This window comes from Theropithecus gelada, chromosome 11, assembly GCF_003255815.1.
Source record: "Theropithecus gelada isolate Dixy chromosome 11, Tgel_1.0, whole genome shotgun sequence".
Classification (NCBI taxonomy): domain Eukaryota; kingdom Metazoa; phylum Chordata; class Mammalia; order Primates; family Cercopithecidae; genus Theropithecus; species Theropithecus gelada.
Window position 1 is genome coordinate 3910382 of NC_037679.1, and position 13793 is coordinate 3924174.

Here is a 13793-nt window from a genome sequence, read left to right on the forward strand (position 1 = left end):
CCGCCCGCCTCGGCCTCCCAAAGTGCTGGGATTACAGGCTTGAGCCACCGCGCCCGGTCATTATTTTTAAAATATATGACTTTAAAATATATTTCCATTTTTTTATTAGGTATAGATAGTAATAAATGTATTGTTCCAAAAAGTATTGAATTGCATGCATCTCAAAATTCACTAAGGAGAAAAACTGGCACAAAGAAAAGCAATATTAAATGAGCAAAAATCATTGGGAAAGTATATGTTGAGATTTCTTTATTTTAAAGTTAAAAGACAGAAGAAGATGGTTATGTTACTGTGGGAAAAAATGTGATGGTTCAAAACCCTTTCCATCTATTTAGAACATATTTGATAGCACAAAGAAACTTATATGATAAGTTCATATGAAACCTGAGAGCATCTCACAGATTTTGTAATTTGTTACTATTCCTGCTATGACTATGTATAGTGTATATGCATACACTGTACAAAATATCTGCAGCACCCTCAACTCACTGTAAACAGAATCTATAAAATCTTCAGAATCTGAATATTTTTTTCTCTCTAAAGTCAAAGGAAATCTCAATAAAGCTGAAAGACTCAGAACTGACTTCCTAACAAGTTTCCAAATGCTATTAGCAAAGACCTTTCCAAGGTAATGCGAAATTCTATGCATGGCCAAAGGGCCACCTTTTGTCAATTTCATAATCCGAATCTTAGAATAAAAGGAATCACAACAGCATAATCAATACATCAGTAATATATGCCTACTGAGAACATTACATGCAGGAAATACTTGTTGATTGATCGGTTATATTAAAGTTCATAATTTGGCAGAAAATGAAATTTTACACCTTCAAATCTCATAAACCATATTTGTTAGGCATTTACTGTGTCTAAATATTGAGCTTGGCATCAATCAGGAAGCAAAAACAACCAATTCATCAATGTACATAGATATCTAGTTACTATGGACAATTCAAAGAAAACATTTTATGTGCCTTATGTATTTTGAACACAATGCCTTGAATAATTTGACAATTTAAATAAAAATGAATAACTAAACATTTTTAATTAACTAGGAAAGGTTATCGATTCCTGAGACTATTTCCTAAAAATTGTTTAATTTTCTAGCATCAGAATATAAAATGCACAGTCTTGAAGGTTTCTGTTTGTGACAGATCAGACACTCTACAGAGGAAACTAGGTAGAATACTAATAAAATTTAAAGGACCTTGTAAATTTTAAGAGCACTACAATACCGTTTGTTTATTACGAGCTTTAGATTCTGTAAAGCTTTCCAGTTACTCAAATTGGCAGTCCTGAAATAACTTTGTTTTCAGTTCACAAGGATTAAAAATCAGAGATAAAAACAAAACAACACAAAACAAAACAAACCAGAAGGTTAACCCTACTGACATGTCTATTCAACTATGTGAAATTTTGCTGACAGTGTAGCCTTATCTTCTTTATTAGATTTGGTCATTGTTTTTAAAGGATTCAATATCCAAGCCCCACCCTCCATAAAAGACCTTTAAGTGAATAAAACATTACCATAAATATTTGTTACAATAAAAAATTAATTAAACAGAAAATTTAAACAATAATTTTTAAACCAGAAAATTGCATTTTAATTTTTTATAAGAGCAAACTTGTTTTAAGTAAATGTAACACATGCGAATTTCCTCTTTCCCAACTCTAGGCTTTGGTGTTAGTGTCCATGGTGACACATACTGGCTATATCAGGCAACAACACCACTACAGAAACATTCAAGTTTTATTTTATTTCTATTTCTTGGTAGCATATTTTCTGAAGTGGTTTCCTTTTGCATATCCAACTCTTTAGTAATTATGAATTGCACTTTCAAAGCCATGGCACCAAAATAACAACAACAACAACAACAAAAAATCTGGGTGAGGTAGGGCAGGAAGCTTTAGTCCATCAGATATGTTAAACCAAACTCCATTTCTCTTTTGCCTTCATGTATTCTTCACTATATGTGAATCTAGTCTGTCTGTACACGTTTAGCCATCTTTTAGAAGCTCTTACTATGGCAACTTTCCACAAACAAGCAATCCTCAGAAGCTCTAATCAAAGTTGAAGGTTTGTTGCATTGGAATTTGCTTCTGACTGCACAACACATTTAAATATAATTTGAGATGCAGACATTTGTACCCAGCCAATATCCATTGACTTCAAAAAAAAAAAGTTGTAAAATCCTAGGTACACAATTAATGATAATACATGATACACTTCTAAATTAACATTTAGTTGAAATCTTTCCAAAATACTTTTGAGACTATTTTTCCCTTTCTCTTGTTACTGGTGGATGAAGGAAGAATGAGGGTCTTTCAATGATAAATCTTGCCTCAAATATAGTGTGACTGTGATATACAGTAGGTAAAAATATTCAGAGGCATTAATTTTTCCAGAAAGCTACCCCCATAAAACAATTCCTTCAAGCAGGGCACCATTGTACCTGAAACTGTCAGAGATCAGTGTCTTAACTAAGATTAAGCTATCCTGTTTCCTACCTAAATCAGTTTCACCCAAACGAGGCGTTTGTGTTATAATTCATTGTTCCCCAGATTCTAAAATCAACCATCTGCCATAGGAGTTTCTGCTGGGTAATTAAGGGACTACCCATTAGAACTGGCAAGAGTACAAAGTAAGGAGGAGAAGGGTGCGGCAGGAGAGAAAAAACACTTAAAAGAGATAGGGCTCTGTGTCTCACACTGGCCCCTCTACACCTCAGCTAAGGTACTGTCATCCATGAGGCAATACAAAGTTAGGGCGAACGGCGAGGACAACTCCTGCCGGGGTTATCGGAACTGAAATCACAGTGGGGATGCAGCATGCCGGGCATACCTTGAAAGAGAAAGGCTTTCGTCCCATTATGCAGCCCCGGGACCTGGCGCACTCCGGTCGTGGACTCCCCAAGTTCTAACTCTGATAGGACGTCAATCTGTAGGGAAGGGTCCACACCAAGCCCCCAAACTGGTGAGGGGTATGAGAGGGGAGAGAAAAAAAGGAAAAGCTCCATCAAAATGCAAGTCTCTTCCTCCAGGGCAGCAAAGAACCGCGTCTTCGCGACAATATTGGGAACTGAAGATGAGAGGCGACTGCCTCCTCCTCCACCGAGAACCTTACCTGAGATCAGCAGCCAGGCTTTAAATAGCGGAGCACTCAGTCCCGTTTCCATGACCTACTTTAAATCCCTCTCTCTGCAAAGTTCCCCCTCAGCCCTCCGACCCTGGACTAGGGACGTGACCCGCCTCGCGGTCTCCAAGGCAAGCACAGAAAAAAAAAAACCCCAAATCCAAACCCGCTCCCCTACTTAAAGCTTCCCACTCCAGACCTACTTTGGGTCCGGGAAAAGCGAGGCTTCCCCAACCAGACCATGCTGCCCCGAGGCGGGAGCCATCTCTTTCCCCAGTCCCAGCTCTGCGGCCACTCACCTGCTCCGAGACCGAAGATCAAACAGAATGTTCTCAGTAAGACCCAAGACTCCATGGTGCGGATCAGCTCAGTCCATCGTCTCCCTCTTTAAAAATAAAAATAAAAATCGAAGAGGTTCTTGGAATCAAGCGTTTGTCTCTCCTGCTGCTGCCTCGAATTTACTGATTAGTAGGATTAATACGCTTTGGTTGCCTAAGAAAGAAAAGAGAGGCCTCCCCAGGCGCGTGAAGAACTTAGACCCTCCAATGCGCACATCATTCCCACACGCAGAGCCGAGGCGGCGGCGCGGCCAGGAGGGGGCCCGGAGGGAGGGGTCGGACTCGCCCCGGCGCGACTCCGCCGGGGAATTAGCTCCCCAGCCGAATAAAAGCAGCCAAAGACTCGCACACTCGGTAGAAGGGGGGCGGCCCCAGGAAAGCCCGGGCTGGGGCGGCCCCGCACCCGCCCGTCTTCCTCGCCGCCCGAACCTGTTGTAAAGGCAGAGACAATGGAGAGAGCTCCCGGAGAAGCGCGGAGAGACTGCTCCTCCGGGGAGGGAGGGGCGGGCCGGGGGAGGCGGGGTGAGAAGGAGGGAGGGGCCGCCGAGGGCGAGGCCGGTGCTCCGCTTCGGTCTCCCGCACGGTCTCCTCGATGCCAAACCCGGTCTAGCGAGCCCCGGAGCCGTTGCAGCCTCAGGTCTTCTCCCTCCCTCTCTCGATGACCCGGGCAATGCCAACCTCCTTTCGGGATTGAAATATCTAATTCCAAGGTGCTAAGTTGATGGGCGGTCTTTTCTCTCACCCCTCGATTTCGGGCGCGTGTCTTGAAAGACAGGAGAGAAAAAAGACCACCCAGCTGCAGGAGGCAAGGCTAGAGCAAGAAGCGCTCGCCCGCCCTTTAGGCAAAGGAGGGAAGCCCACGTGCATTCATGCACTGAGCTCCGAAGCTCCCCCCCCACGCTCCCGCTGGGTGCAGGGCGCTCCCCGTCCAGGGCGTGCGGAGGAAGGCCACCAAAACACGCTCCACTGCCGAGGTGGAGCTGGGCAAAGTAGATAGAGACTGGTGGAGACGGATGGCGAGTCTGGGAAGCCTCGGGAGTCCTGGTGGAGAGGTTCCCTGCCCGGGGCGGAGCGCTGGAGAGCTTCCCCGGCGCGGAGAGCGCAGAGGAGAACTTGGCCAGGAGGTGCTGGACAGCTCCGGGACCTCGCGCGCCCCCTGCCAAATACAGCGTGGAGACCCGGACTCTATGGGACCAGCATACAGCAGAAGGCAAGGGGAACTGAGCCAGGGCGTCCGTTCACGCCAAAATATACATAGAGGAGATGGATAGAGAGAGAGATAAATAAATACATAAATACATAAATAAGCAGAGGGAGGAGAAGGAGCCCCGGCGAGAGAGAAGAGCCATCCCACTGTTGACCACACTCATGCAGGCTCTACCTGCCCTTCACCATATATGCCCGGGACCATAACAGTGGTGTAATTTGAGATCCATTTTTCAGCAGTCATGTATATTCAAGATCAATGGCACATAATATTTTTTTAACATATCCCGAAAATTTTTAGGTAAATTTTGAGGAATGACATTCCACTTTCATTTTGGAAAAGAGTTTCAAAACCCATTATAGGATTAATCTGTACAATGATCAATTGAGTTTCTTAAACTTCCATGCAAATATGTGGGTACTGAATTCTCCAACTGAACACTATACAGCTACAGTTACCAAAATACCTACTGGGTAGTCTGAGCCCCCTGCAAGGCAGCAGTATAATATACGTTTTATCTATAGATATATAGATACAGATATTATCACATAGTGGAATACATATACTATGTTATACTATAGGGAAAGGGGTATTTTTAGTTCTGCACTTAGAATTTTTAAGAGAAAAGATTCAGAATTTGGGAGCTCTTTTAAATTAATTTTTAATTTCTCATCGAATTTCCCATTTAATTCCATTTGCAACTTCGTAAAGTTTGAGAAATATTTCAGTACTTACAAGTGATAAACTATTGTCATATGCAACTTCCCAAATTTGAAAAACTATGCCAAATAAATAATACAATTTAATTAATCAATGAAAAGAAATTAATCTTCAGAGAATTAAAGACTTTTCTACAGCAGTGCATCTAAAATATTAAATTGCAATAAGTATCTACAAAAGTTACACAAAATAAATTTTAAATAATGTATCATTTACATGTCATTTTTAGAGAAAATAATAAAACATATATATACATACGCACATGTATTTTCATGTAAAAGTCCTCCTAACCAACCTGTATTCAACCAACTCATGAAAGTAGGGATACTCTCCAGTTTCTCTGACTCTCATCCATGATAGGCTGAAAGCTGGTGGTTAATGGGCTTATCTCCTGTACAATGCACACTGAGGCTCCCTCCAGAACAGTGGTATTTAGTGCCCAAAATAATTCTAGTTGAACCTGCTACTGTAATTATTTGACCTAATTAAATACTGTGGAAATCATTAAAATATGAGTATGGGAAGGGGTGAAGGGTCGTTTCTCTAAAAATAAGGTGTAAGTCTTAGAAACCCATAGTAAAGGTGAATCATTGTATTAGCTAGGGCAGAGTTTCTCAACCTGGGCAGGAGTTTTCAACATTATAACTACTAACATTTTGGGGCTGGATAATTCTTCGTTGGGGCTGTCCTGTTAGTTGAATTCTTGGTCTCTATCTATGGAATGCCAGTATTTTCAGTCTTCCATTTTATCTATGTGTTTTTTGACTATATCTCTTTGTGAAGCATTTAAAATTGGTAATCTAGGGAATACAATACACATACTTAACTTTTCGCCTTCTACCTAGAGTCCATATGTTACCACTTCAGTTGGAATATGGAAGCTTTACTACCACATCAATCTCTTTATCCTCAACTCTTTAGGTTGTAGTTGTCTTATGTATTATATGCACATCCACCCAAACTCCTTTTAGACAATGTTAAAATTTTGCTTGCAATCATTGTTGTAGGCATAATAATACTCCAATGCCCTCCCCCTTAAGAAACAATCTTTTCCAGGTACTAATCCCTGGAACCTGTGAATGTTACCTCACATGGCAAAGGGGATTTAAAGTTGCAGATAGAATTAAGATTGTTAATCAGGTAACCTTAAAATAGGAAGATTATTTCAGATTATCTGGATATGCCCAATATAATCACAAGGGCCTTTAAATAAGGAAGAAGGAGGCAGAAGCAGAGGTCAGATTAATGCAATATGAGAAGAACTCGACTTCCTGTTGCTGCCTATGAAGATGGGAAAATATAGAAAGGCTATCAGACAAGGAATATGGGAGGCATCTAGAAACTGGAAAGGGCAAGAAAAAGGATTATTCCTTAGAGCCTCCGGAAAGGATTACAACCCTGCTGATACCTTGACTTTTACCCAAAAAAGTCAAGACTATTTTAGACTTCTCAACAACCAAACTGTAAGATAATAAATTTGTATTGTTTTAATCCACTAAACTTGTGGTAATTTGTTACAGCATCCATGGAAAACTAATGTAAGTACTGACTACATGAGGTAAAGTTCAGTAAACATGGTTGACTCTAACCACCCTTAGATCCCTTCCTACATACACACATTTCAAAGGTAAGTAAAACGTCCAATTTTTAAACTTACAGATGAGCTTTAAATTAAGAAAAGAAAATCCCCAGGTGCGAGGAAAAAAAGATATAGCAGAAGATGGAAAGAGAAAGTGATAGCTGGTGCAAGAATTGGGAGAGGGTGGGACACAGGGATTCAGACTCTATCGGGACCCTGAGAAAATAGAGTGGGATTTTAATATCCACACCAGAACTGAAAACAACAAATTTTGGAAGCCAGGAAAGGTGATGATATTACTGATTCTTCTGATAAGAGTAGTAAGCTTTGAAGAATTATATCTCCTACAAAAAGAAACTTTTGAAACTTTAAAACTCTGCAAGTTGGCCCAAGAAGTGGCAAAATGCTTCCAGCTGCACATGCCCTTGTGGAAAACCGACACACCTATACTAGATGTCAAATCTTAAGCTTTGCCACTTGCAGGTACAAGGTCCAAAATCACACTCCTCACTGGTATGGAAATTCTAAAATCAAAAAGTAGCATTAAACTCTCAGGATCTTCTGAAGAAGCAAATGTAAAACTTATTTTAAGTGACTTTCTATGACTTCTGGTACACAAGAGAAAAATTCGTGCTGTGCAATCATACTAACAATAATAATAATTGCCATTGTTATTGTTATTACACTGAAATAAAAGACCATGAAAAATAGTCAAGAAACATACACACACACAGAGAGAGAGAGAAACGGAGAATTAGTATCTCATGAACTCAGGATATCAAAAAATAAGTGACAGAAAGCATAAAATAAGAATGTTTAAGTGATTGGAGATATTTTTAAAGGTACATAAAAAATAATGAAATGACAGAATTGTATGAGAAAAGAGTAGGCATATCTCAAGAGAAACCAAATAGAACTTCTAGAAATAAAAGTATATTTAAAAACAATATTAAACACCATTAGCTCTAATAAGTAGCAATAAAACAGTGCTAAAAATTAGTGACAAAAAATTGAAAACAAAAAGTCAGATGTGAGAATATTACTGAGAATGTGCCAAGACTGATAAAAAGAATGGAAAACATAAACAAAATATGAATGTTACAGTTAAAATAACCAACACACAGCTACTTAGAGATGTGAAATAACAGACTAGAAAGAATAGAGATATACAGTATTATAGATAACATTTAAACAAATAAAATTTAAAAGTTTTCAAGAATTAAAGAATATCATGGGGCTCCAACTCTGGGTAAAATGGGTTAAGTACTCTTTACCATTTCTCCCACTGAATGCCATCAAACTTCGACAGAATGTATAAAGTATTTGAGGACTCTGAATATTACATGGTATCAAGCAAACTGGGAAAGAAAACCAGAGTTTGAAGTACTACCATACTGGCAGTGAGTACTTTGTTTTATGTTCTTGATTTCTGTTTTTCGTTTTTTGTTTTTTTGGCCAGTCAACTGAAGCCAGTAGGAGTGGAAAATGAACAAATAAATCTGTAATTGGTTGTAACCAATTAGTTGTAAGCACCACTGCACTCAGACCAACCAGGCAGTGATTACCAGCCAGGTCACAGGCTGGCCTCTGTGTTGCACACTACAAAGTCTTAAAACCACACAAAAGGAAGACTAGTCAAAATCTTTTGTCTAAATTCAAATGGGTCAATTGCCTGCTTAAATTTTTAAAAATCCAACATTCACCACAGTACTTAACAAAATTCAGAGTTTTATAACATAATATTAAAATATGGAGATTATAATAAAAATTATTTGGCATATGGAGAACTAGGAAAACTTCAACTTAAACGAGAAAAATACAATCAACAGATACTAATGCCAAGATGACACAGATGTTGGAATTATCTAGAAAAGATTAAAGAAACCATTACAAAAATGCTCTAACAAATAAACACAAATACTCTAGAAACAAATGAAAGACAGAAAATGGCAGCAAATACATAGAAGATATAGAGAAGAACCAAGTGGAAATTTTAGAGCTGGAAAACAGAATAACTGAAATTTTTTTAAAAAGACTCATTAGAATGGGTCCAGTAGCAGAATTAAAATGATAAAGGAAAGAATTAGTGAGCTTGAAGACAGATCAATTAAAATTACCCAATCTGAACAAAAGGGAGAAGACTTTATTTTTTAAATGAATATAGCCACAGGAACCTGTGTGACAAAATGAAAAGAAAATATCATCGGAATTCCAGAAGGGGAGAAGAAAGAGTGCAGACATTTTGTCGTTGTCATTCAAAAAGAATGGCCTAAGATGTCTCAAATTTGGCAAAAGACATAAACTTACAGATTCAAGGAGCTCAGCAAACTTCAACAGGACACACTTAAAGGAATCCATAACTAGAGTGCTGAAAACAATAGAAAAAGGAAACTATCAAAGAGAAAAAAAATCCTAAAAGCAACAAGAAAAAATGGCATTACATATAGGGAAACAACAGTTTGAATGAATGCAAACCATGGAGGCCACAAAAAAGTGGAATTTTTTTTCTAAGTGTCCAAAGAATTTTGTCATCCCAGAATTCTGTGTCTGTTAAAATATCCTTCAGGAATAAATAAGAAAGAAAAACATTCTCTAATAAAGAAAATCTTTAAAAACTGATTGCCAATAGACCTACTCTAAAATTATTGCTAGAGAAAGTTCTTCAGACAGAAGGGAAATAATACCAGAAAGACAACAGCATATCAGGAATGAACAGTAGAAATGGCAAATATTTGGCTTAAAAATATATACTATTCTTGAGTACTGTAAAATATGTTTGATGGTTATATTATTTTTCCATTGCTGCTATAACAAATTATCACAACTTTGGTGGATTAAAACAATACAAATTCATATACATATATATACACATACACACACACATACACACATACATCTTTTATTTATTATTATTTTTGAGATGGCTGGAGTGCAGTGGCCCCGTCTCGGCTCACTGCAACCTCCGCCTCCTGGGTTCAAGCAATTCTCCTGCCTCAGCCTCCCAAGTAGCTGGGATTACAGGCAGGCACCAACAGGCCTGGCTAAATTTTGTATTTTTAGTAGAGACAGGGTTTCACCATGTTGGCCAGGCTGGTCTCAAACTCCTGACCTCAGGTGATCCACCCTCCTCAGCCTCCCAAAGTGCTGGGATTACAGTCGTGAGCCACCGTGCCTGGCTATATACTTTTTTTTCCTTTTATTTTGAGACAGAGTCTCCTTCTGTCACCCAGACTGTAGTGTAGTGATGCAATCTCAACTCACTGCAATCTCTGCCTCCTGGGCTCAAGCAATTCTCCTGCCTCGGCCTCCCAAGTACCTGAGACTACAGACATGTAACAACATGCCCAGAAAATTTTTTTTTTTTTGTATTTTTAGTAGAGTCAGGGTTTTATAATGTTGGCCAGGCTGGTCTTGAACTCCTCATCTCAAATGATCAACCTGCCTTGTCCTCCCAAAGTGCTAGGATTATGGGTGTGAGCCACCGAACCTGGCCCACAAATGTATGATTTTATAAACCCAAAGGTCATAAGTCTGACACCAGACTTACCAAGCTAAAATCAAATAATTGACATGACTAAGTTTCACTCTGAAAACTCTAGGAAAGAATCTATTTCTATACATTTTTTAACTTCTACAGGGTGTCTGCATTCCTTGGCTCCTTGTCCCCTCCTTCAATCTTCAATCTAGCAACAACAGGCTAAGTCTTTCTCACACTACACTCTCTCTGGTTCTCTGACTACAGTTTAGAAAGGGCCTCTGCTTTTAAGGATTTATATTTTTAGATTAGGACCCCCTGGACAATCCAATATAGTCTCCCTATCTGAAGACCCTTTGCCTTAAGCACATGTTCAAGTCTCTTTGCTATGTAAAGTAACATATTCACAGGTTCTAGGGATTAGGGTGTAGACATCTTTGGGACTCCATTCTCCTGGCTACCACAATGATTGAAAGAAAATGTTTTAAAATTATCTAATGGAGTTTTAATACATGTAGATTTAACACATGAGACAAATACAATGTAAAGATATGGAAATAAAGGCACTGATACAATGGTAAGGTTTCCACGTTCCAATTGAAGTAATAACATATGAACTCTAAGTAGATGATAAAAAGCGAAGTATGTATCTTATAATTCTCTACAGCACCAACTTAAAATGCTACAATTCAATAAAGGTATAGTTAAGAGATAGAATAGGCAAAATGGAATTCTAAAGATTATTTAAATAACTTGAAAGAAAGCAGGAAAGAGTTTAGATAGTAACAGAAAATAGAAAGAACAAAGAGAAACAATAAAATGGTAGACCAAAATCCAAACAAGTCAATAATTGCCTTAAATGTAAGTGGTCTAATCATAACAATTAAAAAACTCATAAGAAGGAATTTGAAAAATATATTCCCACTATATGTTGTTAAAAAGAAATTTACTTCAAATATAATGAGGTAAGTTAAAGGATTAAAAATATATAAAAATATATATAGACTACGTAAACATGAATCAAAAGAAAGTTGAATGTCATATGTGAATGTCAGAAAAAGCAAACTTTATTACAGAATAATAAAATGGTTCACAATTAAGACATAACAATCCTAAGTATATATGCACCTAACAGCAAAGCATCAAAATGTATGAAACATTTACCTAGAGAAAGAGTAATAGGACTGAAAGAAGTAGACAAATCCACAATTCTATTTGGAAAAGTCTACATTCCTCTTTTATAATCAATAAAATCTCTAGTCTTACATAGTTTCAACACTAAATTCCACCACATTTAAAGGATAATTAGTAGCAATTTTACACAAATATTCCAGAAAATAAAGAGGAAACACTTCCCAATTCTTCTTATGACATTAGCCAAAACCAGATGGACAGTTACAAAACAGAAAATAAAACTAGAACATAGACACTAAATTTACCTTTTGAACATACAAAATCCTAAACAAAATATTATTAAGTTATATCTGGCAATATATAGAAAGGATAATAAACTACAACAAGGTGGAGTTGATTCCAGAAATGCAAGGTTGATTAAATATTTTAAAATCAATCAAGGTAATTCAGCACATTTACAATCTAAAGAAGGAAAAGCATGTGATTATATCAACTGATGGAAAAAAATGATTTGACAAAATTCAACACCTAGTCACATTAAAATAAATAATTCACTGCAAAGTAAAATAAAAGGGAACTTCTTCAATCTAACAAAGAGCATTTAAAATATACATCTAATGAGGCAACATTATATTGGAGATTATATTAAATCCATCCAATGAGGCAATAAAAAGAAATAAAATGGCTGGGTGTGGTGGCTCACACCTGTAATCCCAGCACTTTGGGAGGCTGAAGTGGGTGAATCTCCTGAGGTCAGGAGTTTGAGACCAGTCTGGCCAACATGGTGAAACTCCCTTTCTACCAAAAGTACACAAATTTGCTGGGCATGGTGGTGAGCACCTGTAGTCCCAGCTACTTGAGAGGTTGAGGCAGGAGAATTGCTTGAACCCAGGAGACAGAGGTTGCAATAAGTCAAGATCATGCCACTGCACTCTAGCCTGGGAGATAAAGCAAGATTCTGTCTCAGAAAAAAATTAAAAATTAAACAGAAAAAGAAATAAAAGTTATTCACGCTGAGAAGGAAGAAATAAATGTTTTCCCTAAAAGATATGGTCATCTACCTTTAAAAAATCCGAAAGCATCTGTGAGAAAGCTACTACAACTAGTAAGTGCGTTGGCAAGGTTGCAGAATACAACGTCAATATGCCAAAATCAATTCTATTTGTATATCCTAGCAAGGAATAATTAAAAATACAGTTTTTAAAAAATATTATTTATCACAGCATTAAAAAACACAAAATACTTATGGAGAGAAATAAAATATAGGTAAGATTTTACACAAAAAACTATACAGCTTTGCTGAGTGAAATTAAAAAATATCTAAGAGGATAAAAAGATCTACCATGCTCACAGATACAAATGTTTCACATTGTTAAGATATCAACTATCTTCATATTGATATAAAGATTCAAGAAAATCTCAATAAAAATGCCAGTAGGCGGCTGGGTGCAGTGGCTCATGCCTGTAATCCCAGCACTTTGGGAGGCCGAGACAGGTGGATCACGAGGTCAGGAGATCGAGACCATCCTGGCTAACATCCTAGCTAACACGGTGAAACCCCATCTCTACTAAAAATACAAAAAATTAGCCGAGCATGGTGGTGGGCGCCTGTAGTCCCAGCTACTCGGGAGGCTGAAGCAGAAGAATGGCGTGAATCCAGGAGGCGGAGCTTGCAATGAGCTGAGATCCCACCACTGCACTCCAGTCTGGGTGACAGAGTGAGACGCCATCTCAAAATAAATAAATAAATAAAAAATAAATTCCAGTAGGCTATTTTGTAACAATTAATAAGCTGATTTTTAAATTTATATGGAAAAATCAAAGAAAACAGAAAAGCCAAAAATTTTTTTGAAAAAGAGCAAAATCAGAGGATTCACAGTGTGTGACGTCAATACTACACTATAGAGCTATAGGAATCAAGACAGTATAGTTTTAGCATAAGGCTAGGCATAGAAATTAATGGAATAAAGTAAAGAGCATAGGAATAGACATACATATGATGCTTAATTGATTTTTTACAAAGATATCAAGATTTTTCAATGGATAAAAGGTAATCTTTTGAACAATGATGCCTGAACAATGGAACATCCATATAGGAAGGAAAGAAAGGGAAGGGAAGGGGAGGGGAGGGGAGGGGAGGGGGGGGGGGGAGGGGGGAGGGGGGAGGGGGAGGGAGGGGATGGGAAGGGGATGGGAGGGAACGGAAG

The 13793-nt window shown here is 38.2% G+C and overlaps 1 protein-coding gene across 6 annotated transcripts in view; it reads right to left on the reverse strand.

Moving 5' to 3' along the window:
* Positions 1-13793, reverse strand: part of NELL2 (neural EGFL like 2) — a 418610-nt gene that overhangs the window by 376679 nt on the left and 28138 nt on the right. For 2 of the 6 annotated variants that reach the window (XM_025401114.1, XM_025401113.1), the window contains exons 1-3: positions 4214-4697; positions 3433-3518; positions 2843-2971 (exon numbers count right to left, since the gene is read on the reverse strand). In XM_025401114.1, the coding sequence (XP_025256899.1) occupies positions 2843-2971; positions 3433-3518; positions 4214-4338 (340 nt within the window). In that variant the 5' untranslated portion in view covers positions 4339-4697. Of the gene's footprint in view, positions 1-2842; positions 2972-3124; positions 3519-3900; positions 4698-13793 lie in introns of those variants that run through there. The other 4 variants (XM_025401118.1, XM_025401115.1, XM_025401116.1 and 1 more) reach the window with 4 other exon arrangements.